At 45.7% G+C, this 27,563-nt stretch overlaps 1 protein-coding gene across 1 annotated transcript in view; it reads left to right on the top strand.

Annotated features, from left to right (window-relative positions):
• The first annotated feature begins 409 nt into the window (after window positions 1-409).
• Window positions 410-27,563, top strand: part of thsd4 (thrombospondin type 1 domain containing 4) — a 39,478-nt gene continuing 12,324 nt past the window's right edge. The window contains exons 1-7 of the mRNA XM_030793452.1: window positions 410-414; window positions 702-777; window positions 1,353-1,622; window positions 2,922-3,238; window positions 3,372-3,747; window positions 6,964-7,066; window positions 9,227-9,363. Coding sequence (XP_030649312.1) covers window positions 410-414; window positions 702-777; window positions 1,353-1,622; window positions 2,922-3,238; window positions 3,372-3,747; window positions 6,964-7,066; window positions 9,227-9,363 — 1,284 coding nt within the window. The remainder of the gene's footprint in view (window positions 415-701; window positions 778-1,352; window positions 1,623-2,921; window positions 3,239-3,371; window positions 3,748-6,963; window positions 7,067-9,226; window positions 9,364-27,563) is intronic.

The following is a 27,563-nucleotide window of genomic DNA, read 5'->3' as shown; positions in this document are numbered from 1 at the left end:
TTTAACTGTTAAGTTACGGACCCTCAGTTTTAGGCTAGTCACTGAATTAACAGACACACACAATCAAAATATCTCCATTGATCCATATACCATACGTAGTCTACCAGAAAATTAATTTTAAGGGCAAGACAGATCTCACGATGTCTCCCAATAGGCTGACGTGGACCAAACAGTATTACTTTTGCGATATTACGACATTAGGAGAGATAGTGAAAACAAAGGAAGTTCAGGACAGGCCATGTGAAAGGAGATCTCTGGTCATTTTCTGGAGTGAAGAGGTTTCACCATGCGGTTTGGGTGTTTTCGCTGCTCTCTGAACTTGACCAGTATCTGCATCCCTGAAACATCTTTATCTGTAGGTGCTGCTGTCCTGTCAGAATCCCTTATGAGAAATACCTGTGTCTTAAACATGAGGTAAGGACACTTCCCCAATCATATTCATAGCAAACACTGTCCATCTGCCTGTCTCTTATCTACATATCTTCATAAAGCCTGACATTATCATAGTATTACATTTTTTAAATTTGAAATACTTACACTACATGGTGCAAAGTATTCATTTATTACTTGCTTGCTTGCTTATTTATTTATTTATTTATTTATTTATTTTTCAGTTTTTTACTGTTATCTTTCATCTATGTTACACTATAATAATCTAGTGACCCACTCACTGACGATGTGAGGTGATGTGTTGCTTTCAGGGTTGCTGTGGTTCTGGTTCTGGTTCTGTTCTGCCTGAAGTCGATGGATTGTCAAGTTGCTGCAGACCGCAGGACGGTGAGTCGTATGCTAGAGTCATACTCTTGAGCGTTTGGAATGAAAACAGTGCCAGCTCTGTTTTTGGCGAAAAGTCAATCAGCAAGGACTTGAGTCAACATTACCAGAATCTTACATGGGAAGCAGCATCCCAGCAGCTGCTTTACTGCATTTGGATGCAACTACAAAGTCATGGCCCACGCCACGGCCTGTTCTTTGTGTGAACATGTAATCAGCAGATGCAGGAGCCCCGGGCTGATGTGAGCTCGGCGTTAATGTGTTTACACAGAGCAGGCTGGCACTGAGGAGCAGGGGAGAGAGGAGAGAGGTGCTGCTGATAGTTCCTCTGAACCGTTAATCTGTGATCAGCATAGCCTTTTATCGGGCAGTGCTTTAGGTTTGGAGAGGGAGAGATGCAGCTGGTCCTGGATCAGCCTGCATCACTGACTGCTTGAGTGAGTGAAACAGAGCAAGCGTAGCCAGGTCTCAGAAAAAAAAAAAAAAGTCCCTTAAAATTGAGCAGAAAAAACAGACATGCAATGAAAAGAGAGAGGGGAGAGATTGTAATGATGGTTGTCAGTTTTTCATCCCTGTAGAGTGAGCGAGGAGATGACAGACAGGGAAACCAGCCAACCAACAGAAGAGCTTTTTTTCCTGGAGGTTCTGCTCGTAATGAGACAGAGCGCAGTATGTTCCTCGGTGTCCGGCCGTTTGACCCGTGGCTGACCCGGGCGATGACAGCGGAGATGAGTTTCCCAGTCCCGCCTGGAGAAGCCTCCGCGGGGTCTGTGAATAGCCGGGTGGCAGTGATGGACAGCAGGGGCAGAGATCGCCAGCTCTCCCCGGCGTTGGCGTATTCTCCTTCAGCCCGTCCCTCACTGTGCCTTCAGCGCATTGAATATCAGTCTGCAGAGAAATGAGGATGAGTGTGGACAGACTGACACAGAGGGGAGCTGGATGGCTATGGGGTGAGATCTCATTGGCTCAGAGGGGAGCTGGATGGCTATGGGGTGAGATCTCATTGGCTCAGAGGGGAGCTGGATGGCTATGGGGTGAGATCTCATTGGCTCAGAGTCGACCTCTGGCAATGTCCTTGTGAGGATAAAGTAGCTAGAGATGCCCAGATTGCTTAAGGAATGGTTCTTTTCACGCTCTGGCACGGATCCATCCTCAGACTATGTACTGATATGAAAAAAAAACAAAACGCGATCAGTCACTCTGATGAGTAGGTCAATTATGTGTTCATCAGGTTTTAGTTTTTCTGTATATGAAAGACAGTTGTTACATGCGTTGATACAACGTGTTATATGACAGTGTTGCAACATGTCATAACGTTGTAACTTTGAGTGGTTCTGTTAGCGGTGGAGGTTTTAGCGTCACTTTTCCCGTCGCGGTCCAGTGTCTTGTTTTTTGCATTTGCGTGTGTGCACTGACGTCTGTGGAGGTTGTCAGATGTCGATGAGAGCATGAATTTGGCCCTGAGGTTTAAATATCCTAACAGTGAAAACACAGATACTGGATCTGCTCAGACACATTCTGTCAGGTGGTGTCACCAAATGAATTGACGGTTATGAGGGAAAGTGTGTCATCACATGTTTGTCTATCAGTGCATTTGTACTGAGGTTTATATTTGCCTGTGTGTGTGTGTGTGTGTGTGTGTGTGTGTGTATGTGTCTGTCTTAGTGCACATCTATGCCTGTTTGTGTGCGTATGTGCATGCATGTGTGCTTGTGTGTTTGTGTGTTTGTGTGTGTGTATGTCCCTGTGTGTGTATTCTCACGTGTGTGTGTGTGTGTGTGTGTGTGTATGTCCCTGTGTGTGTATTCTCATGTATGAGTGTGTGTGTGTGTGTGTGTGTGTGTGTGTCCCTGTGTGTGTATGCTCGTGTATGTGTGTGTGGCTCATGTGTATGTGTGTATGCTCGTGTGTGTGTGTGTATGCTCATGTGTGTGTGTGTATGCTCATGTGTGTGTGTGTATGCTCATGTGTGTGTGTATGCTCATGTGTGTGTGTGTATGCTCGTGTGTGTGTGTATGCTCATGTGTATGTGTGTATGCTCGTGTGTGTGTGTATGCTCGTGTGTGTGTGTATGCTCATGTGTATGTGTGTATGCTCATGTGTGTGTGTGTATGCTCATGTGTGTGTGTGTATGCTCATGTTTGCAGGCGCCTCTGAGGCAAGAGTCACATCAGCCTGCCGTGGATGCAGGAGTTCAGGGTTCCTGGGGGTCTTGGGCTGTGTGGGGGGAGTGTTCTCGGTCCTGTGGTGGGGGGGTCCAGCAGCGGACCCGGCCTTGCTTACCATCCTACACCCACCCAGCCGCCTCCTACCCTCACGTTCTGGACGCTCATAAGGGCCGCCTGGCCCAGGGTCATGTGATTTCTGCCCTGCGACCATCCGTCCCACTGCACCGCAACGCTGACCAGCTGCCCGATGCCCAGGGTGGGCGTGGAGACCTGGCAGAGCTCCGCCCTGGCAGGAGGTCCGTTACAGCTCCGCTCTATGCCGATCGTGTCTCCACCCTCACGTGCTTTACCTGTTTTTTTTGCTGGTTTTTTTGGTGGGTGCGATCATAGTATATGTGTATTGCTTTTTTTTTTTTTTTTTTTCCATAGGAGGATCCATAATCCCGGCAGTCCGATTGGCCCAGGCACGTATGGATATGGGAAGATGCCGTATGTCCTTCCGCTGCAGAGAGACACGGCTCAGGACCAGCGACCCGTCCGTCAGCAACGCTTCCGCCGCTCAAACCCCAGAGAGCAGAGTCGCAGACCGCTCAGCCAGCTTTACAGCCAGAGAAAAACACCTCACACACACGCAGCCTGGGTCTCCCTCCACCAGCCCGGCTCCACCCGCCACCACCATCAGCAGGAGGAGGGCCACCACAACCGCAACCAGGCGCCGAGGCCAAATCGGGACAGACCCTACAGCCCCCTGCCAGACACCTCCTGCCTCGGACTTCCAAACCAATACAGGATGTGCAACAACAAGGTGAAACCGCCGGAGTTACTTCCTGACCTGATTTCATTGCATTGTTTTGGAGCCAACAGTTTTTCTTTCTGGAGTTATTTTTTAACATGTGTGATTTGATCATTGCTTTTCATTGTGGTCAGAGAGAGAGAGAGCAAGAGAGCAAGAGAGAGAGAGACAGGTTTATGGTAAGTGTGTGAGAGAGAGAGACAGATTTGTGGTGAGTGAGAGAGAGAGAGGGAGACAGGTTTTGGATGAGAGAAAGAAAAAGGTTTGTGGTGAGAGAGAGAGAGAGACAGGTTTGTGGTGAGTGTGTATGTGTGAGAGAGAGACAGTTTGTGGTGAGTGAGAGAGAGACAGGTTTGTGGTGAGTGAGTGAGAGAGAGAAAGAGAATTTGTGTAGCGTGGGGAGAATCACAGGGTCCATTAAGCCTGAGAGCATTTTTGTGATGCGGTGAGGAGGATTGAGTTACTAGGTGCTTTCTACTGTTTGTAAAGAACTGGAATCAGGATCTGGTTGGGAGGGTGAATGTAGGCCCACTCCATCACCTACAGCTACCCAGCAGGTCAAGAGTTAAAGGTCATACTCTTAAGTTCCATGATGGCGCACTCACCTCCTATCTCATAATTTATGGCACTTCTTTTCAGAACAGATGCATGTGGTTTAAACATTATTAAAGCATTATGTAACCGGGGTATAGTCTATGTAACCGGGCTATAGTGTATGTGACAGTGGTATAGTCTATGTAACAGTGGTTTAGTCTGTGTAACAGTGGTATAGTCTATGTAACAGTGGTTTAGTCTGTGTAACAGTGGTATAGTCTATGTAACCATAGTATAGTCTATGTAACAGTGGTATAGTCTGTGTAACAGTGGTATAGTCTATGTAACCGGGGTATAGTGTATGTAACAGTGGTATAGTCTATGTAACAGTGGTATAGTCTATGTAACAGTGGTATAGTCTATATAACAGTGGTTTAGTCTGTGTAACAGTGGTATAGTCTATGTAACAGTGGTATAGTCTATGTAACAGTGGTATAGTCTATGTAACAGTGGTATAGTCTATGTAACAGTGGTTTAGCCTATGTAACAGTGGTATAGTCTATGTAACAGTGGTATAGTCTATGTAACAGTGGTATAGTCTATATAACAGTGGTTTAGTCTGTGTAACAGTGGTATAGTCTATGTAACAGTGGTATAGTCTATGTAACAGTGGTATAGTCTGTGTAACAGTGGTATAGTCTATGTAACAGTGGTATAGTCTATGTAACAGTGGTATAGTCTATGTAACAGTGGTTTAGCCTATGTAACAGTGGTATAGTCTATGTAACAGTGGTATAGTCTATGTAACAGTGGTATAGTCTATGTAACAGTGGTATAGTCTATGTAACAGTGGTTTAGCCTATGTAACAGTGGTATAGTCTATGTAACAGTGGTTTAGTCTGTGTAACAGTGGTATAGTCTATGTAACAGTGGTATAGTCTGTGTAACAGTGGTATAGTCTGTGTAACAGTGGTTTAGTCTGTGTAACAGTGGTTTAGCCTATGTAACAGTGGTATAGTCTATGTAACAGTGGTTTAGTCTGTGTAACAGTGGTATAGTCTATGTAACAGTGGTATAGTCTATGTAACAGTGGTATAGTCTATGTAACAGTGGTATAGTCTATGTAACAGTGGTTTAGTCTGTGTAACAGTGGTATAGTCTATGTAACAGTGGTATAGTCTGTGTAACAGTGGTATAGTCTATGTAACAGTGGTTTAGTCTGTGTAACAGTGGTATAGTCTATGTAACAGTGGTATAGTCTATGTAACAGTGGTATAGTCTATGTAACAGTGGTATAGTCTATGTAACAGTGGTATAGTCTATGTAACAGTGGTTTAGTCTGTGTAACAGTGGTATAGTCTATGTAACAGTGGTATAGTCTGTGTAACAGTGGTATAGTCTATGTAACAGTGGTTTAGTCTGTGTAACAGTGGTATAGTCTATGTAACAGTGGTATAGTCTATGTAACAGTGGTATAGTCTATGTAACAGTGGTTTAGCCTATGTAACAGTGGTATAGTCTATGTAACAGTGGTTTAGTCTGTGTAACAGTGGTTTAGTCTGTGTAACAGTGGTATAGTCTATGTAACAGTGGTTTAGCCTATGTAACAGTGGTATAGTCTATGTAACAGTGGTTTAGTCTATGTAACAGTGGTATAGTCTATGTAACAGTGGTATAGTCTATGTAACAGTGGTTTAGTCTATGTAACAGTGGTATAGTCTATGTAACAGTGGTTTAGCCTATGTAACAGTGGTATAGTCTATATAACAGTGGTTTAGTCTATATAACAGTGGTTTAGTCTGTGTAACAGTGGTATAGTCTATGTAACAGTGGTTTAGTCTGTGTAACAGTGGTATAGTCTATGTAACAGTGGTTTAGCCTATGTAACAGTGGTATAGTCTATGTAACAGTGGTATAGTCTGTGTAACAGTGGTTTAGTCTGTGTAACAGTGGTATAGTCTATGTAACAGTGGTTTAGCCTATGTAACAGTGGTATAGTCTATGTAACAGTGGTATAGTCTATGTAACAGTGGTTTAGTCTGTGTAACAGTGGTATAGTCTATGTAACAGTGGTTTAGTCTGTGTAACAGTGGTATAGTCTATGTAACAGTGGTATAGTCTATGTAACAGTGGTTTAGCCTATGTAACAGTGGTATAGTCTATGTAACAGTGGTTTAGTCTGTGTAACAGTGGTATAGTCTATGTAACAGTGGTTTAGCCTATGTAACAGTGGTATAGTCTATGTAACAGTGGTTTAGTCTATGTAACAGTGGTATAGTCTATGTAACAGTGTGAAACACTGCACATGGTGTCTGAGGGTTACCAATGTACTGTAAAGATCTGTGGAGTTTGACAGAAACGTTGGATGTTTGTGTTAGTCATGGGACATAATGATATGCCAGAGTCGTGAATTTACTTCTAAATGGTCTCAGCTGTAATTAAACCGTAAGTGCTGTGTGACTCTCCATTGTTCGTTCTTTGAGTCTTAAATATATGTTATTTCTGTGTGCAGTTTTCATAAACCAGTCCTCTTTTGTAACATTTGTTTTCAAGCACAGATAATAACAGCTCACTTGTGTTGTCTCTGTGAATGTGTGTATGTGTGTGTGTGTGTGTGCGTGTGTGTGTGTGTGTGTGTGTGTTTGCGTGCACGTGTGTGTGTGTGTGTCTGTCTGTGTGTCTGTCTGCCCACAGCCCTGTCCTGCTGCCAGCAGACACATTCGAGAGATCCAGTGTTCTTCCTATAACAGCCGTCCATTCATGGGAAGACTGTATGAGTGGGAGCCGTTTAATGAAGGTGAGAAAACCTGTCATGTGTGTTTCTTTCATTATCTGTGTGTCACAGTCATCAGACCTGAGCACGGTGAACGTGAGAACGCACTGATCCAACGCTGATGCATTTCCTCTTGGAACTTTGATAGATTTCATACCTCATTAAAACACCTTACAACCTGACAACACGTATCCAGGCAACCGTCATAACACCGCGTGGCAGAACAGTTATTTTTGGACGGTAATAAAGATGGCCACCTCCCACCTGCCAAAATGTCACATTGTCAAAGGATGAAAGACCCTGTGAGGAACCGTGTCCGTGGAAACGCTGATGTCATTTCATTTAAAGCGGGAAGATTTATGGCGTCTGTAGATTTATGGCGTCTATAGGTTTGGATGAGACCTGTTTGGCCTGACATCTGGGCAGGAGCCAATGTGAACACGTCTGCTCCAGAGTGGGCATGTGTGGTATAGAGTAGAGATCTCACTGTGCCGTCAGTCAAACTGAATTTAAACTGAATGTCTAAGGACTCGTGCAGCTCTCACACAGTCATTGCAACTGCTCCCCCCTGGAGAGTCCCCTGTGTCCACTCCTAACGACAGTGTCAGTCCTTACAGGCCTGGCACAGCAGCTGACAGACTTCTGTCACGACTTTTCATCCATCCCAGCGTTCTTATCAGTAGAAAACTTAATGAATGTTAAAGTTTGCTGTGGTTTTTACTGATGCTTTTGTTACCTAAGGGATAGAAAATCTTCTTGCCTGTCTCTGGTTGTCTTCTCCCCTTCCCCCTGGGCGGGGTGGAGACCTCCTGTGTCAGGATCAGTGACTGTAATTGGGCGGTAATTTGTTGCTGGGTGCAGTGAGTGCTGATACTCCCTGAGCAGAGTTTGTGAGATGTGATGTTGGCAAAGCCAGTCCGACATACCTGCCAACATACCTGCCAACATACCTGCCAACATACCTGCCAACCTACCTGCTGAGGTTCCAAGTCCTGCAGCACTGTCCTCAAGCATAACTGATGGTTTTGCTGTAACCACAAATGTATTGTAGATCAATGGAGCTTTGTGTGCAACACTAAGCCTGTCTTTTACATATCTTGTTTGTGAAAGAACTCATGTAATTTGCAGTAATGCACCACTAAACAGCAGTTTGGTGCTCCTGAACGATGAGGACAGAAGGTTTGAGCATAAATCTGAGGCGTTAACTTCCGACTGAAAGACATTTGTCCTTTTTCAGTAATTAACAATACTCCTACATAAAATAGCTTGGCCAGGCATGGTAAACAATTCCTGTACTGCAAATATAAGTGTGAAGCTCATCTCTCAAGCAGGCTTTTTTAGTGTGTGAAATATTTATTTTAGCCTTTCCGCTTCATGACACAGTATGCTAACATTTTTCGCCGCTTTGTTGCTGTTGGTTTTTTCGCTGCTGTTTTGTGTCTGTCACTGTCACTTCACTCAGCCTTGGGCTCTGACTGTCAAATATAATAACACACACGCACGCACACACACACACACACAGATAGAGAGAGAGAGATACACAGATACACATTAAACACTCAGATACATGTATCAAACTGAGGGGAAAGATGAAGGAGTTGTTTTTCCTGATTAAGGGGTTGTTTTCCCAGATCAGTTAAGGCTCTTATTCTTACCTGCATTTCTCAGTCCTCAGTTTGTTGTTGTTAGGGGCATGTGGCTACTTTATATGTTTTTAGATACCGTTGATAACAGCTCTCACTCTGGGCTGTTTTCGGTCCTTAAGATCTCGCTCTGCTGCCCTCTTGTGGGCTAAAATGGATAAACATGTATATGAGAACTGTGGTTATTGTCTATGTCAGTGGTTCTCAATGTGAGGTCCCTGGACCCCTGGGGGGTCCACGACCCTTAGCCAGTTACAGCGTCACACAGTGATTGACAGTTACAGTGTCACACAGGTATTTATGACATTATTTTTGACAAGTATTTTCATGGCATTACTCTTATAAATTCGTATTGATCAATAATTAATGGCATTTTCTATGCTTCTTTCTATGCCACACCAATGTGGTGTGATAAAGTGTTTAGTGCTTTTAGGCAGTCAGACGTCCTCTAGAAGTCTTTACTGGCTTTGGTTTTAAACATGGGAGATAACCGTGTGTGTGTGTGTGTGTGTGTGTGTGTGTGTGTTATGGTTCTGTACAGTCCCAGGGGACCAACATTGTCAGCTGAACTGCCGAGCCGTTGGTTACCGTTTCTACGTTCGACAGGCGGACAGGGTGATGGACGGGACGCCCTGCGGACAGAACGACTCGGCCGTCTGCGTGGCTGGAAGGTGCCAGGTAGGTCCCGTCTGATAAGGACCTTACTGGACAACACCGACAGAGAGAAAGACCAAAGCTTTAGCACTCCGTGTGTTGTGTCTTTGACTTGATTCATTTCAGTGGATCTTTGGCTTATGCTGTATAGAAGTTGCAGGTTTTCACTTTTTAAAACTCGTTTTTTGCTAACGTAGTTATCTCTCACTGGCCCTTTTGTAGCCTCATTCTGACACCTGAACAGGGTTATTAGAGTTCACAAACACTAAGACTAAGACTGAAACTAGCAGTGAAAAAGAATTTTGTTTACATGAAATAAAAATAAAAACAACCGTTTTCAAAAACACAAAAACTAAATCAAAACGACAATGAACAACACGAACTGAAACGAAATAGAACTGTAGGTAAAATCAGCTTCCTTTTCATTTCATTTTCTTTATTCCTTTAAGGCTTTCCTCACATAACACTAAAACGAATTCAAAACTAAACTAAACCTAGTCAACTCCTCAAAATAAAAATACAAATAAAACTCATAAAAATGCACTCATAAAACTAATTAAAACTAAACTGAAATCCAAAACCAAACTGAAAGACTATATCAAAATAAAAACGAATGAAAATGAATGAAAACTATAATAACCCTGCACTTGATACCAGAATGGGCCCCAGATTTGGTCGAATGCTGATTACCGTTTTGTGATGAATGCATAACTTTCACTGACTCTTGTGTTAGCGCTGAAATGTGCTACAGAAATGAGATACCACTTACGTCTCTCGTATGGTTTGAAAGTGTTGTGGTTTTCCGCTAATATATGTGCATTATTTGAAGTGAGTAAGGAACTGTCTTTGTTTTTCTTATTGGAGTCTAAGATAAAAATGTAGATATGCCAAATGCCAGCAGGGGGCAGTAGAGTACAACGCAGAGCCTGGCTGCAAAAAGAGTGATTCAGGTTGTTAGTTTTAAATGATTATTTTAAGTCCTTTTGACGCATCATTTCAGTAATTCATTCATTTTGCTGGCGCAGGTTCCATGTAAACCCTGAATATTGTGTCCGTGGCTTTTCTGCAAAGACGTTTTTACTTTTCATTTTAGCTCTCAGACCGTACATCCTTCTCACCGAAAACGACAAATGTTTTTGGATCCCCGAGCTCTCTGTTAAACCGTGCTTAGACGCATTCTGAGAGGTTTTGCCAGCTTTCTGACCTCCCTCTTTCCTCTGTGGTATGTCTTTCCAAAGATGTATAATCCACAATAAACATTCTCTGTATTTAGATTTAATCAAGATAGGAGGCGGCTGATCTGGCATTAGCTTGATGTAATTTCCACTTGTAATACCAGTAGTATGCGGATGCACGGTGAGGGCAAGTTCCCATCGTTATGCTCCGTGAATAATCAGGCAGCCGACTCATTGGCTGGCCCGTGGTGGGTGTGGCCTGGCCGGCGCTGATGGTTCTGGACGTTTGGTGGCTGGACTGGACATATGCAGCTGTTCTGCGCTAATGAAATGTGTTCTGTTGTTGGTGTCTGAAGGAAACCATGAGAGCTGATCCAGGCAGATGTGGCCCTGGGACCAAGGGTCCCTTGTCACCTAGTCTAGAGCTTCATTAGTGTGGGTCAGAGTGTATTCTACACCTCTGAAGTCAGAATCAGGCGTGTGCCGAGGCTCACTGACGGGTCAGGGCCTGTCCCATAGTAGATTCTGTTATAAATTAGTGTTAGACTGAAGTGCACTCCTAACACACCAGCAGAAACATGTGCTGTCTGAATGTCTCAGCGTTTTTAGTTGCTTTTCAATGTGTGGAGTCACCCGTTTTCTCCTCATGTGTTTGTGCTCTGGCTTAATGAAGGAGCACACATATGCTGGACTCCTTTCACTGGTCACTGGTTTGGCCTCTGCTCCACACATGACTGCTCCAGTAGCACGGGGTGCTTCAGGAGAAAACGAGCGATTCTAAACGAAAGACATGATGCCTCGAGGCCAGGGTCTTTTTTTAAGCCAGGTTTTGTTTCGTTTGACGTGTTGGCTCTGGATCAGGGCTCTGGCGTGATGTTTATAAGCTCCAGAGTGGCTGGGACCGCAGAGGGCTGAGAAACGTGAGAGCATAGCGACCGTCCTGGAAACAATCAGAGAACCTCCAAATCAACACGATACATAATGCAACGGAACACGGTGTGTTTATGCAGGAGTGTCACACGCCACACACACACACAGACACACACACACACACACACACACACACACACAGACACACACACACACAGACACACACACACAGACACACAGACACACAGACACACACAGACACACACACACACAGACACACACACAGACACACAGGCACACACAGACACACACACACACACAGACACACACACACACACACACACAAACACACACAGACACACACACACACACACACACACAAACACACACACACAGACACACACAGACACACAGACACACACACACACACACACACACAGACACACACACACAGACACAGACACACACACACACACACACACACACACAGACACACACACACACACACACACACACACAGAGTAAAAAACGATGCAGCGTGTCTTCCCACAGTGCCTTCCAGACTGGGATCAAATGTGCATTTCATGTGTTTAAATCATTGCTGTTCTAATGGTCTTGAATGGCTCCTCTGTATTTGGTGTGTTTTTTTTTCTTTCTTTCTGTTATGTTCGCAGGGCTAAATGAACAGCATGTGTGACAGCGCGGGCAGAGGGGTTTTACATTCATCAAAGTGTCATATTTTGACAATGAACCAGACCCCTGCTCAGGAAAGAGACAGAGAGAGAGAGACAGAGACTGAAAGAAAGAAAAAGAGAGAGAGAGATAGGTGAAGAAACAAAAGCAGGAGATTTAGAGACAAGGGCTCATTCATTCAAGCACTTTTTCATACACTCTACTGCAGCCGTAAGGCTTCACTTCAGCTTTCCTCCAGGTCTGAGAATTCTTTCCCTATTTTATGCGCAGTGTGGTAGTTTGGCAGTGTCTGGGTGATGCGCAGATGTTCGCTAAGTAGGTAAACTATGTCAACACACGTTGTTCTGTGATACGATCCCTGTATAATATGCATGAATATACAACTTTAAATGTTTCACACAGAACAAATCCGCCTCTGTCATGACGTTTTTGTCACAGTCTGACAGAGCTTTGAGCTGCAGCTGTGGCTCAAGCCTTGGAGTACATGTGGGGCTGGTGGCAGAAACTGGGAATTTACGCCTGCTTGGCCCGATGAGGAATGAACTTTCTCTCATTCAAATAAATCTAAGAGCTTCAGCGGAGAGTAGGTCAGGCTGCGTCTGGACCGTACGACGTCTCCCACCACAGTTCTGCATGGTTCTGACCGCTCAGGTCTCTTTGTGCATTAGCCCTGCCGTTAGCCCTGCCGTTAGCCCTGCTGTTAGCCTCGTCCGTAGCCCCACCGTTAGCCCTGTCGTTTGCCCTGCCGTTAGCCCTGTAGTTAGCCCCGCCGTTAGCCCTGTCGTTAGCCCTGCCACTCAGGGAGAGTTCTCTCCTACCAGCTGTGCTGCCACAACTCAGACAAGTCAGTTTAGTTCAGCCATAAACTGCTGGACGGGCGCTGCAATAAAACCCCGCACATACCATGAATGACTGGCGTTTGATGGATGACTGAATGACTGCAATGGTCTCCATTCAGGGAAATAAAGAAATATGGCATTTGAATGACGGGATGCTCTGTGTGTGATGAATAGAGAGTGAAGCCCGGGACGGGACGCTGGTGGCGGATCCTCCCGCGTCCCACTCTGGGCTGTTTCGCTTGAACAGTGATTTTGTTCAGATGTTTGGAATTCCTTAGGACTCACTGAAATCCCTGAGAGATCAGTCAGACAAATCCCCGGGTTTGGGGGTCTCTTCCTACTGTCATAGCCAGATCCAAGGCTTTTACGTGTGGCGCATGGGTTTGGAGTCCTTCTCAGCTCTGTTCCTGGTCATTCTGTTAAAAGTGAATCCCTTTTCCTACAGCAGCCGCTACGTCTCTGAATCAGAAATGCTTTTATCGCGTCAGCCGTTACAGTGCTAACAACAGAGGAAGCGCTCAGCTAAGGTACTCGGCCAGGCACGAAGCTGAGCGGTGTGTGTTCAGCTCAAGGTCATGGAAGTAACTGTGAGTCTTTAACTGCACACAGTGTCAGAGAGGAGAGGAACCTGTGCTGGGAGCTGTTCTTTTAATCATCTTGTTTTGGTTGATGGACGAGTTTATGGTCTTTTTCCTGTGTTTCCCCAAAAGGGCTGAAAGTATTTGCTTAACCATATGATAACTCTATTGTGCATCTCAGGCAAACATATTGAAAGCACAAGGGATGTAATTCAGGGTTTGTTTGTACCATTATCACGTTTCTTTCTTCAAAATGATGAATCTCACAAGTTAGCACCCATTTAGGACAACACCCTTCTTAGTCCCAAGCCAAGAATCATTTTCTTTCTTTTTCCTTTCTTTCTTTCTTTCTTTCTTTCTTTCTTTCTTTCTTTCTTTCTTTCTTTCTTTCTTTCTAGGCCAGCACTTTAAAGATGGACGTGTTTTATCCCAGTTTAAAGATGGACCTATTTTATCCCAGTTTAAAGATGGACTTATTTTATCCCAGTTTAAAGATGGATGTGTTTTATCCCAGTTTGAAGTGGACGTGTTTTATCCCAGTTTAAAGATGGATGTATTTTATCCCAGTTTAATGATGGATGTGTTTTATCCCAGTTTAAAGATCGACGTGTTTTATCCCAGTTTAAAGATGGACCTGTTTTATCCCAGTTTAAAGATGGATGTGTTTTATCCCAGTTTGAAGTGGACTTGTTTTATCCCAGTTTGAAGTGGACTTGTTTTGCCTCCGTGTAAAGATGGACGTGTTTTATTCCAGTTTAAAGATGGACTTGTTTTATCCCAGTTTGAAGTGGAGTTGTTTTATCCCAGTTTGAAGTGGACTTGTTTTGTTTAAAGATGGATCTCCACATATGAATCATATACTGTGGTGCGGTTAGTTTCAGAGGACTGACTCTGACTCATGTAGTGAGAATCCAATGTGTATCTTAGGTCCACTAAAAAGGTAAAACCCAGATTTTACCCTTAAAAAACCCTACATTTCAGATAGAGCTGAAAAGAAAGCTCCCATTATGAAGGGAATTCCACACGAGCTGTAAGCCTCTGTTTTATGCCAGGAGAGTGCACTTGAGAAGGGTGTGTGTGTGTTTTCAAAGGGCGATCTCTGGCCACACTTCTTCCCGAAACGGCAGGGCTTTGAGAAGGTGAAACCCAACTCAGGGGTGGCTCTGAGATCCCTGCGGACCGGGTCGAACATGGCGTGGTGTGTGTGTGTGTGTGTGTGTGTGGGTGTGTGTGTTGAGTGTTCTGAGGACAATGTGGGAAAGGAGGTTTTGCTTCCACAACATCACTCTGACCAGACACAAAACCCCAGACCTCAAAATCTACAACCAGCTGTTTCTCTCCAAACACATGCTGCTTCTCACTGTGTTTTATGGAGGTTTTTTTTTAATTTAAACTCGGAGGCATAGTTAAGATTTACACATATGATTACCCAGGCTTGGCATTTTTAGTTGTTTTTTGTCCCCGGTGGAACTGATACAAAAAAAAAAACAACCCTCTTTTCTGGCAGTTGAAGCTGCAGAGGAGGTCTGTGGATGAAGCCTGAAGTACAGATGATGGATGGAGAGAGAAGGTTTCTGTTTGTTCTCACTGGATGACTTTTGCTGGCAGCAGGAGTGGTCCACCCTTCTCCTCCAATGCTGCTCTCCTTCACCTCCTATTCCCCACACACTGCACCGCTGCCTCCTCCTCCAGCTCTCTGGATGCTGACACGTGGTAATGGACGGTTGCCACGGTGAGTAGTTTGGATGTTTTACTCAAGGCCGCCGCCCTGCATCGCTTCGCTCTTTTTCGTTTTTTTTCCCACGGCTGCTCTGGCATAGGTGTGCATCCGACGCGCCCCCGCCGGGTCTGTCACGCTGAGATTGGTTGACGCCCGCTGACCCGGAAAACCAGTGTATCCTTAATTTCTGCCACCAGTAATACCAAATGACAACGGATGTCTGAAACTGGATTTCTTAGAGTTTAAATTCTGGCTTGAAAATAATACACGACGAGGGAGCGAACGCCGGCTGCGGTGCTGAGGAATCTACGTTTCACGTTAAACCGGACTGAGGACTGAACCGACGACCCATTGACCCCGGACTAACCCATATTCTCCCCTGCAGGGGGTGCATCAAGGGCATGTCTGTGCCAGAGCAGAGAGTGTCTTGACCTGACCTCACCCGGACTGGCACACTACCGCCCTCTGCTGGGCTGGCATGCTCAGGGCCCCTCGCTGCATCACTCTCTTTCATCCACTTCGTGGTTAACAGCTGCGTCTGTTATAAGCATTCCCTGTGTGTGAAGGGTCTGTGACACTTGTTAAACTGGGAGATGAGAGCTATGAAAAATGACTGGCACACAATCCCGAGAGACCAGAACTGCAACAACAGTTCTCTCTCACGCCAATCTCCATCTGCACGACGTCCACGCAGGTGGGGGGGGGGGGGGGGGGGGGGGGGCGGGGGTGGAGTTTTGTCGACGGCGGTCGGCCGACGGTGATTGAGCGAGTATTCTCGAGCGCTTTGAATAACCACCGCGGCGGCCGGAGTCCCTCGAGGGTCTTATATACGGTGTCTGCCCTTGTTCCCGCCGGGAAATGCCATGCTTGTCTAATGAATGATGGGCAAGACGAAGAGGATTACGAGGCCTGCTCTGCCTCCGTCCCGCGCGGCCCGCGGTTGGGTCATAAGGATTGTCCTCAAAGTATAGGCTTAGAGCTCATAAACTCTATGTCAAACGACAGGGGAGTCTTTAACCCTTCCTGCTTTGAGACTTATTAACCTGCTCTCACTGTGAAAAGCAAAGCAGCGGCTTCCATCTTTATTTCAACAGCTATTGGCTTCAGCTTTCATCACATCATGTTACATTAAGACCCTGGAAAAACAAAGGTCTCGTGACACACCACACCTTCACCAAACCGGCAATTAAAAAGACTAACATTTACTGTCAGGTTTTTTAATTTACTTAACGATGAACATATATACTTACACAATAATAATTTAGGATCAAATTGGAAAAAAAAAAAAAAAAGGTGAAGAGGCTCCCCTTGGGAAAATTTCGTCCTCTGCATTTTACCCATCCCATATACACACACACACCAACCCAGACACCAACCCAGGTTCATCCCATATATACACACCCCAACCCAGACACCAATCCAGGTTCATCCCATATATATACACACCCACCCACCAACCCAGGTTCATCCCATATATACACCCACCCACACAGACACCAACCCAGGTTCATCCCATATATATACACCCACCCAGACACCAACCCAGGCTCATCCCATATATATACACCCACCCAGACACCAACCCAGGTTCATCCCATATATATACACACACACACACCCACCCAGACACCAACCCAGGCTCATCCCATATATATACACACCCCAACCCAGACACCAACCCAGGTTCAGCCCATATATATACACACCCCAACCCAGACACCAACCCAGGTTCATCCCATATATATACACACCCCAACCCAGACACCAACCCAGGTTCATCCCATATATATACACACCCCAACCCAGACACCAACCCAGGTTCATCCCATATATACACCCACCCACACAGACACCAACCCAGGTTCATCCCATATATATACACACCCCAACCCAGACACCAACCCAGGTTCATCCCATATACACACACACCAACCCAGACACCAACCCAGGTTCATCCCATATATACACCCACCCACACAGACACCAACCCAGGTTCATCCCATATACACACACCCCAACCCAGACACCAACCCAGGTTCATCCCATATATACACCCACCAACCCAGACACCAACCCAGGTTCATCCCATATATACACACCAACCCACCCAGACACCAACCCAGGTTCATCCCATATACACACACCCACCCAGACACCAACCCAGGTTCATCCCATATATATACACACCCCAACCCAGACACCAACCCAGGTTCATCCCATATACACACACCCACCCAGACACCAACCCAGGTTCATCCCATATATATACACACACACACACCAACCCAGGTTCAGCCCATATATACACACACCAACCCACCCAGACACCAACCCAGGTTCATCCCATATATATACACACCCCAACCCAGACACCAACCCAGGTTCATCCCATATACACACACCCAGCCAGACACCAACCCAGGTTCATCCCATATATATGCACACACACACAGACACCAACCCAGGTTCATCCCATATATACACCCACCAACCCAGACACCAACCCAGGTTCATCCCATATATATACACACACCCACCCAGACACCAACTCAGGTTCATCCCATATATACACACACACACACACACACACCCACCCAGACACCAACCCAGGTTCATCCCATATATACACACACACACACACACCCACCAACCCAGACACCAACCCAGGTTCATCCCATATATACACCCACCCACACAGACACCAACCCAGGTTCATCCCATATATACACCCACCAACCCAGACACCAACCCAGGTTCATCCCATATATACACCCATCAACCCAGACACCAACCCAGGTTCATCCCATATACACACACCAACCCACCCAGACATCAACCCAGGTTCATCCCATATACACACACCAACCCACACAGACACCAACCCAGGTTCATCCCATATATATGCACACACACACAGACACCAACCCAGGTTCATCCCATATATACACCCACCAACCCAGACACCAACCCAGGTTCATCCCATATATATACACACACCCACCCAGACACCAACTCAGGTTCATCCCATATATACACACACACACACACACACACCCACCCAGACACCAACCCAGGTTCATCCCATATATACACACACACACACACACCCACCAACCCAGACACCAACCCAGGTTCATCCCATATATATACACACCCCAACCCAGACACCAACCCAGGTTCATCCCATATATACACCCACACACCCAGACACCAACCCAGGTTCATCCCATATATACACCCACACACCCAGACACCAACCCAGGTTCATCCCATATACACACACACACCCACCCAGACACCAACCCAGGTTCATCCCATATATATACACACACACCAACCCAGAAACCAACTCAGGTTCATCCCATATATACACACACACACACACACCCACCCAGACACCAACCCAGGTTCATCCCATATATACACACACCCACCCAGACACCAATCCAGGTTCATCCCATATATACACCCACCAACCCAGACACCAACCCAGGTTCATCCCATATATACACACACACACACCAACCCAGAAACCAACTCAGGTTCATCCTATATATACACACACCAACCCAGACACCAACCCAGGTTCATCTCATATATACACACACACACACACCAACCCAGGTTCATCCCATATACACACACACACACACCCGAACTCAGATACCAACCCAGGTTCATCCCATATATACACACACACACCAACCCAGACACCAACCCAGGTTCATCCCATATATACACACACACACCAACCCAGACACCAACCCAGGTTCATCCCATATATACACACACCCACCCAGACACCAATCCAGGTTCATCCCATATACACACCCACCAACCCAGACACCAACCCAGGTTCATCCCATATATACACACACACACACCAACCCAGAAACCAACTCAGGTTCATCCCATATATACACACACACACCCACCAACCCAGACACCAACCCAGGTTCATCCCATATATACACACACACACACCAACCCAGAAACCAACTCAGGTTCATCCCATATATACACACACCAACCCAGACACCAACCCAGGTTCATCTCATATATACACCCACACACACCCACCCAGACACCAACTCAGGTTCATCCCATATATACACACACACACCCACCAAACCAGACACCAACCCAGGTTCATCCCATATACACACACACACCAACCCAGACACCAACTCAGGTTCATCCCATATATACACACACACACCCACCAACCCAGACACCAACCCAGGTTCATCCCATATACACACACACACCAACCCAGACACCAACTCAGGTTCATCCCATATATACACACACACACCCACCAACCCAGACACCAACCCAGGTTCATCCCATATATACACACACACACCCACCAACCCAGACACCAACCCAGGTTCATCCCATATACACACACACACCAACCCAGACACCAACTCAGGTTCATCCCATATATACACACACACACCCACCAACCCAGACACCAACCCAGGTTCATCCTATATATACACACACACCAACCCAGACACCAACCCAGGTTCATCCCATATATACACACACACACACCAACCCAGAAACCAACTCAGGTTCATCCTATATATACACACACCAACCCAGACACCAACCCAGGTTCATCTCATATATACACCCACACACACCCACCCAGACACCAACTCAGGTTCATCCCATATATACACACACACACCCACCAACCCAGACACCAACCCAGGTTCATCCTATATATACACACACACCAACCCAGACACCAACCCAGGTTCATCCCATATATACACACACCCCAACCCAGAAACCAACTCAGGTTCTTTTGCCAGTGCCTTGCTCAGGGGCACCGACCCTAACATACATGTCTTTGATGGTGGGAGGAAACCAGAGCACCCATGCAAACACAGGGAGAACATGCAACATCCACACAGAAAGGTCTTGGCATGGCCAGGATTTGGACCAAGGACCTTCTCGCTGTGAGGCAACAGTGATAACCATGAAGCCCTTGTGGAGGCTGACAGAACTGGTGATATATTGGTGATTTACTCTGTTCTCCAAGCAGAAACCCCTCATTTAGGTGTGTCACTCCACATACTGAAACCCTCCCTTGTGTGTCATGCATGTGTATTTTTTATGCTGATCTATAAATGATGTCTAAAAACCGGAACTTCCGTCTGGGAAAATGACATGTTGGAAAATCCCCACATTTTTCATTTTCCCAGACGGAAGTGATTCCCACAAATAAAGCGAACTTCCGATAGTTAATCCTGTTAGAAAAAAGGGAGAAAAAAAAACCTTTAGGTCAAATTTAAAACACACAGAAGAGAAGAAGTTTAGAAGCCTTTTATTATTAGTCCACATGTTGCATGGTTAATATTATCTGCAATACCATGAATGACTGTTTTCCTCTGCCTGACGTAAAATGGCTGTGGGATGTAGAGACAGGAGACTTTGAAGTCGTGTAATGAAAGCTATATTTCTGGGTAACTGATTAACACTGCTGTTACTGCTCACCGCTGTCACAGCGCTTAAGCGGCCAGCCACATCCACGTCACATATTTGGATCCCGGACTGATCTGACAGGGCCCTGATGGTCTTTGACGGCGGCCTGGAGGACCACCATCTAATCCGCTCCACTGTAAGACTCATCTCGGGAGACCCCACGGCTCCAGAACCCCCCTACTCATTTCCTCTTACTGGTGTGCAGTCTGACATACAGCTGCTTTATTCAACAGGAGCCATCAGCTCAGCCTCCTAAACCAGCGTTCTCCAGCGCTCCAAACACAGCGCAGTCAAACCGGTGTGAAAGACCTTTGTATGAACGTGGGCTGTGATGGTTTTAGTAGCGCAGGGATGTTTAGATCAGCTATCTCTCTGGCCCAGAGTGTGAAACGGCAACTTTAGATGTCTTCGTAGCCTCTGATGTGTTTTCGCTATAGAGATTCCAGAGTCTTGTCAGGTGTTTATGGCTTGTGTGTGTGTGTGTGTGTGTGTGTGTGTATGTATGTGCGGGGTTTAGGTCAACTGGGTGATGACATGGAATTTGAATTGGAAAAGCCATTGAGAAAACAGACTTGAGCCTGAATTGGAATTACAGAAGAGGCTGAATTTAATTCCATGAACTTCAGAGGAACTGCACTCTTCTGGGAGTAAACACATATCCCACGCAGTAGACGCGGTTCTGATGCTTTTAATGGCCAAACCGAGTGGAGAGGATGTTGAGGTGCATATGAGGAGAATTTCCTGACAGTACGTTATTAAAATGCGACTGCTTTCGGGGTGATGTTGATTGAAGACTGTGATAAATGTATTTAGTTTGAATGCTCCATTACTGAATGTGATTTATATGTTTAGTCATTGCAGTGATAACACTTCTCTCGGTTGAGGAATTTCGCAGATCTGAATTCTGTTTCCCATAACCGTAATTCAGTTCCAGCTCTGCATCCTCGAGACCGACGCTGAATTCCGACTCCGATACGAATTCCAAGAACTAAACTGGAATTAATCCCCCAGAATGAACCGTCGGAGACAATCAGACGTCGGTGCCATGTCCCGGCCATGCCGGATTATGGTTCCATTTACAGAAAACTGAGTTTATAGCCCAAAAAAAGAGAAAAAGAAAAATAGTGACAGCTGGCCCTTTCCTGTAGTCACTTGAGCAGCTGTTATATTCATTAGGCGTCGTCTTTGCCTTCCTCACTCCAATACATTAGTCAAGAGAAACAATCAGGGGACAGACATGCCCGGCCTTCCTACTGTTAATACCTCTCCCAGATGCACACAAATCTACCCCCCCCACCCCCCCACCCCCCATTCTTCTACTGTACTGTCCCTGCTCCAGACACTGACATGTTTCGGAACAGGGGCGTTCTCAGATGGACAGCTGAAAGAAAGCCCTTAAAAGACCATGTGTGCAGCTCAAGTAGGCTAAAGAGAGTCAATCTCGTCCAAAATAGATATTGCATCAAGGGAGTAACTCGCATTCAATGAGACAGCGTTTGCATCGGCTTACGAGAGAGGAAACGAAATAAAACTGACTTGTCCAAATCTTTTTAAATTAAAACAGAAAAAAATTGGGTTAAAAGCTGATACTGTGTTTGTTGGCCCAGCGGTTCTGTTGCGTGATGGTACTGTGTTTGTTGGCCCAGTGGTTCTGATCCGTGATGGTGCTGTGTTTGTTGGCCCAGCGGTTCTGATCCGTGATGGTGCTGTGTTTGTTGGCCCAGCGGTTCTGATGCGTGATGGTACTGTGTTTGTTGGCCCAGCGGTTCTGTTGCGTGATGGTGCTGTGTTTGTTGGCCCAGCGGTTCTGATCCGTGATGGTGCTGTGTTTGAATGAGGAGACCACCTGTTCGATTGCTGGAGATAAACGCCCCACTGTGAGAGGAGGCGGTTTTGGACCTGCGAAAGAGTGGCTGTAACTGCAGTTTGAGGATGACATTTGGTTTCTGTTCGGCGGATCCCAGTCACACCCTGCCCAACCTTTAACGAGGAAATCTGTCACGATTGCAGTCTTTTAAGAGGGGCAGATTAGTAGACAGCTCTGTGTTTATGGAGATGAATGTGCCGATTATAAAGGGCCTCTGTCACGCCCAGACGTTTGCAGCTGCTAACTACTGGGGTGTGTGTATACATGTGTTTGTCTTTTTTTGGGGGGGGAGGGGGGGCTGTTGGTTCGAGAGCTGAGTTGAAATGTCATGTATGTAAAAAGTGCTTTTGTTTTTCCATGGTCTTGTGTTTTCCTCTGTCTGTCATTAAACGCCTCATGATCCAGCCTGTTGATCCTGTGGTCTGAGCACACGCTGCTGCTGATATAATGAAACAGTCATTTACCATGTTATAAACCTTAATACCAAACACTGATGGTCTCAAACTGCCCAAGAGTCTGTTACAAACCTTCGGTCCTGTGTAAGGGCCAACTCCCTCCCCTGTTATGCGGAATTATGGATCTGATCGGAGTACAGTGAACTACAGATCTGATCAGAGAAAAGTGCTTTTTTTCTCTTTTTTTTTTGGTATGAATCATGATGATGAATGTTACCCAATAACCATGATAAGGTAATTGAGACTAAAACACGCCCCTTCCTCTCTGGACAGGTGATTTCAGTCACCTGAGTCACACAGTCCTTTACCTGGTCTGTCTCTGTAAACAGCCTGTCAGTCCTTTACCTGGTCTGTCTCTGTAAACAGTCTGTCAGTCCTTTACCTGGTCTGTCTCTGTAAACAGCCTGTCAGTCCTTTACCTGGGCTGTCTCTGTAAACAGCCTGTCAGTCCTTTACCTGGTCTGTCTCTATAAATGGCCTGTCAGTCCTTTACCTGGTCTGTCTCTGTAAACAGTCTGTCAGTCCTTTACCTGGTCTGTCTCTGTAAATGGCCTGTCAGTCCTTTACCTGGTCTGTCTCTGTAAATGGCCTGTCAGTCCTTTACCTGGTCTTTTCACAACTAAACTTGCCCGGGGAGTTGGATTCAGTTCTGTTTGAGCTTTCAGAATAAGTTTTGCTGTACACACAGAGCATAAAACAGCTCCACTACTCCATTTCAAGCTTTTCCTTTCCCTTTCAAAAGCCTAACGGTGAAATGAAATACAGTCCCGTCCGATGAACCCTAGCATAACCCTAGTATGTATGTCTTCTGGATACATGTGTCTGTGTGTGTGAATTATATCTCGTTGGTTGATCATTTCGAGAGGTTGCTCACATTTTGGAATGCAGAGTGTGACTGCATAGTTAGAGGCAGTGCACCAACTGCCATTTCTTAAATTCACTTCATGATCTTTTAGCTTTTTTGTTTTCTTTTTTTTTCTTTTCTTTTTTTTTTTAGTTGGCTGCATTCCTTTGGTAACGTGGCATAATGTGAGAGATGTCAGTGAATGCCTCCCCAGGTGTAGTCTGAGACCTCTGTTTTGGACCATATCACTGGTTTTCACTGGTAATTGGGCACCTATTGAGGACTTGCTTGCTGAAACACACACCTGGACACAAAAATACATACATATATAGATAGATAGATAGATAGATAGATAGATAGATAGATAGATAGATAGATAGATAGATAGATAGATAGATAGATAGATAGATAGATAGATAGACAGATAGATAGATAGATATGTGTGTGTGTGTGTGTGTGTGTGTGTGTGTGTGTATGTGTGTGTATGTATATGCATATATATATGTGTGTGTGTGTGTGTGTTTATGTATATATATGTATATGTGTGCACATAATCTTGACAAATCCAGATTTAATGTTGTGGGAATGAAAGTGTTACGATAGGAAAACCATATGAAAACCAAGTTTTCTGGCTGCAGGTGGCTCTTTCCATGCCGCAGTCTTAAATGCAGCCGCAGTCTTAAACGCAGCCGCAGTCTTAAACGCAGTCGCAGTCTTAAATGCAGCTGCAGTATTAAACGCAGTCGCAGTCGCAGTCTTAAACGCAGTCGCAGTCTCAAACGCAGCCGCAGTCTGAAGCGCAGTCACAGTCTGAAACGCAGCTGCAGTCTGAAACGCAGTGGCTGTAATGTGTGTGTATGTTAGTGCTGTCCATGGGACTGTCCCATTAGTGGGACTTAACCTCATTCTCTTCCACTTATCTCTCCACTCTCCCAGCATCTGGTATCTGAACAGGGGCCTGCATGGCTGTGGTTTTTTGGGTAGTTGGTCTGTTGCTCTTAAAGTGTTAGCTCTCAAACCTCTCCAGTGTTGACTGTCTCTCCCCTCTCAACGTTTCTGAAGTTTTCAGCTCTGTCCCCTTCTCTCTCAGAACATCTCTCTTCCTCTCTCTCTCTGTCTCTCTGTCTCTCTGTCTCTCTCTCTTTCTCTCTCTCTCTCTCTCTTCCTCTCTCTCTCTCTCCTTCTGTCTGTCTTTCATTTCCTTCTCTCTCTGTCTTTCTTTTCCTTCTCTCTCCGTTGACCTTCCACCTCCTCTCCTTCCCATGAAAGCTCCCCACCCCCCACCCCCACCCCCCAACTGTACCTCCTCCAGCTCAGTTTACAAGCCCCGGCACACAGCTCAGCAGCGTAGCGGTTTTGGCGTTCACTGTGGTGCACGGAGCTGGGAGAGGCAGCCAGGGGAGCAGCTACCGGACCTGTCTGAATGCGTGACCGGCTGTTGGTACATAGCTCTTGGCTGTGTGTGAGAATGCTGTCCACACTAGCTCTTCTCCTGCTGCTCTGTCTGCAGATGCGAGTGCTGGGGAAGCCGTGGTTGCAGGTAGGCTCTGCGTGTCTGGACGGTTAGGAAAGCCTCTGCAGAGAATCATCGCACACTCTCTCCTATGAAATATTAACTAATGTTTTAACAAAAGCTTACCTAGGTGAGAAACTTCTGTCTGTCCTCAAACTGAATCTGTAAGACAGCATCGTGGAACTGTATCAGTCATCTAGATGATTAAACATTTACATGCTTTTCTAGATAATAGATGAATAGATGAAACTTTATCTCTACACTGCATTGCATCTTTCTATTCCTCCTTTTTTTCAGTGGACTCTTTACCTGTTCTGTTTTGGTTGCTTTTGTTAATGGAATTGGAATGTCCTTAAACACCAAGTTTCATTCGGTTCATTGTCTCAGTCTATCCAGTCGATCCACCTGCCGGTAAACAACGCATATTTGGTGTTCCAAGATTGCAGCTTTGCTTCTTTATGCCTATGTCCGTACAGGATTAACAGACGTTTGCTTCTGTTCTGCTTGTAAACACTGCCCTGAGTGGCTTGTCACTGTATTGCCTCACAGAAGTGAGGTACTGAAAGTTTTTATCACTTGTGGTGTTTTGTTTTGTTTTTCTGAAAGCCAATGATGCACACACACTTCTCACTGAGCTGGTGTGTGAGTGAGAGGAGCAGCTCGTGCTGTAGTGGAGAGAGGAGACTGTGTGTTGTCACTGAGAGAGGAGGCTGTGTGTTGTCACTGAGAGAGGAGACTGTGTGTTGTCACTGAGAGAGGAGGCTGTGTGTTGTCACTGAGAGAGGAGACTGTGTGTTGTCACTGAGAGAGGAGACTGTGTGTTGTCACTGAGAGAGGAGGCTGTGTGTTGTCACTGAGAGAGGAGACAGTGTGTTGTCACTGAGAGAGGAGACTGTGTGTTGTCACTGAGAGAGGAGATCATGTGTTGTCACTGAGAGAGGAGGCTGTGTGTTGTCACTGAGAGAGGAGTCCTGATGTTGTGATGACAGCAGAGTGGACAGTGTGCGTTTCTATTTGAGAGTGGTTTACTAGCAGTGTGTGTTTATGGAGCGCTCCAGGCCCTGACCCTGCGCAGTAAGCTGGGCGGTGTGGTGTGCAGACAGCCTCTTTACTGCTGAACTAACAGTCCCCGGTCACATCTGTGTCCTTCGTCACTACCAGCGGCCTCAGGAACATATTCTAGTGGAAGGGAGACTGCCCACCGTTTCCTCTCTGCTGAGGTAAGGGCTCTGAAGTGATTTTTTTTTTTCTTTTGTCTGGAAACACTTCCCCCAACCCCTAAATCCTTCCACACCACCGTACATGCACACTCTAATTCAACCCGACGGGTCATGATTAATTTTAGGAAACGTCATATATTTGCAGAGAAGGATTGAGTTATCTTTATTTTTGAAGTGCTGGGAGCTTGTGTTTCAGTCCGTGGTTGCTCTGTCTACTGTTCTGGAGGCGTTCCCAACCTTTTTTTTTTTTTTTTTTTTAGATTAGTTTATATTTTTTTTAAAGTTAAACTGCTGAGACACATGGGGAGTTGTTCTCATTGGATCAGCCAATCACATCTGGATGTCAGAACTTCAGATGTTGTTGTTTCTTCATTTACTCTCTTTGAGCAAGTCTACTGCTCGTCGGGATCTGACATTTCCAAACTTGCCTGCTCGTTTCCAGATATCTAACAGCCTCCCAAACGCAGATCAAAGTCAGAGAACCTCAGGCTCTTTGAAGTGGCACTTTGGATACACAGTGTGAGCCCTTTTTAACGGAAAAACACTTATGCGCACTGCCTCCTGCGCTCTGATTGTTTGTTTTGAAAATTGGTGCTGATGTTGTAAATACAGTTGCCCAATCAGTCTGGTTCCAGAATATTCCATGGCTGGAAATGACATGGTGGGGTGTCAAGGGACTCGTATCTTTCTGAAGTTTCCGATCAACTTTGACACTAAATAAACTTTTCTTTTTTTTTCAAGTGTACTGTTTGTAAGAAAGCAAGCACGAGAATGTGCTGTTCTCCAGTGCTGCTCCGTGAAACCCGGGGTGAACTCACTCCTGTAGTAAATGCAGTGGTATGAGATGTTGATGCAGGGCAGGGAGAGTGGTCAGTGTTGCTTCATTTTCAGGTTCAGCCCTGATCAGTCATCTGTATGCTTCATTTTCAGGTTCAGCCCTGATCAGTCATC

Source organism: Chanos chanos, chromosome 2 (assembly GCF_902362185.1).
Source record: "Chanos chanos chromosome 2, fChaCha1.1, whole genome shotgun sequence".
Lineage (NCBI taxonomy): Eukaryota > Metazoa > Chordata > Actinopteri > Gonorynchiformes > Chanidae > Chanos > Chanos chanos.
Note: the sequence above shows the minus strand (reverse complement) of the source record. Positions and strands in the feature narration are given on the sequence as shown.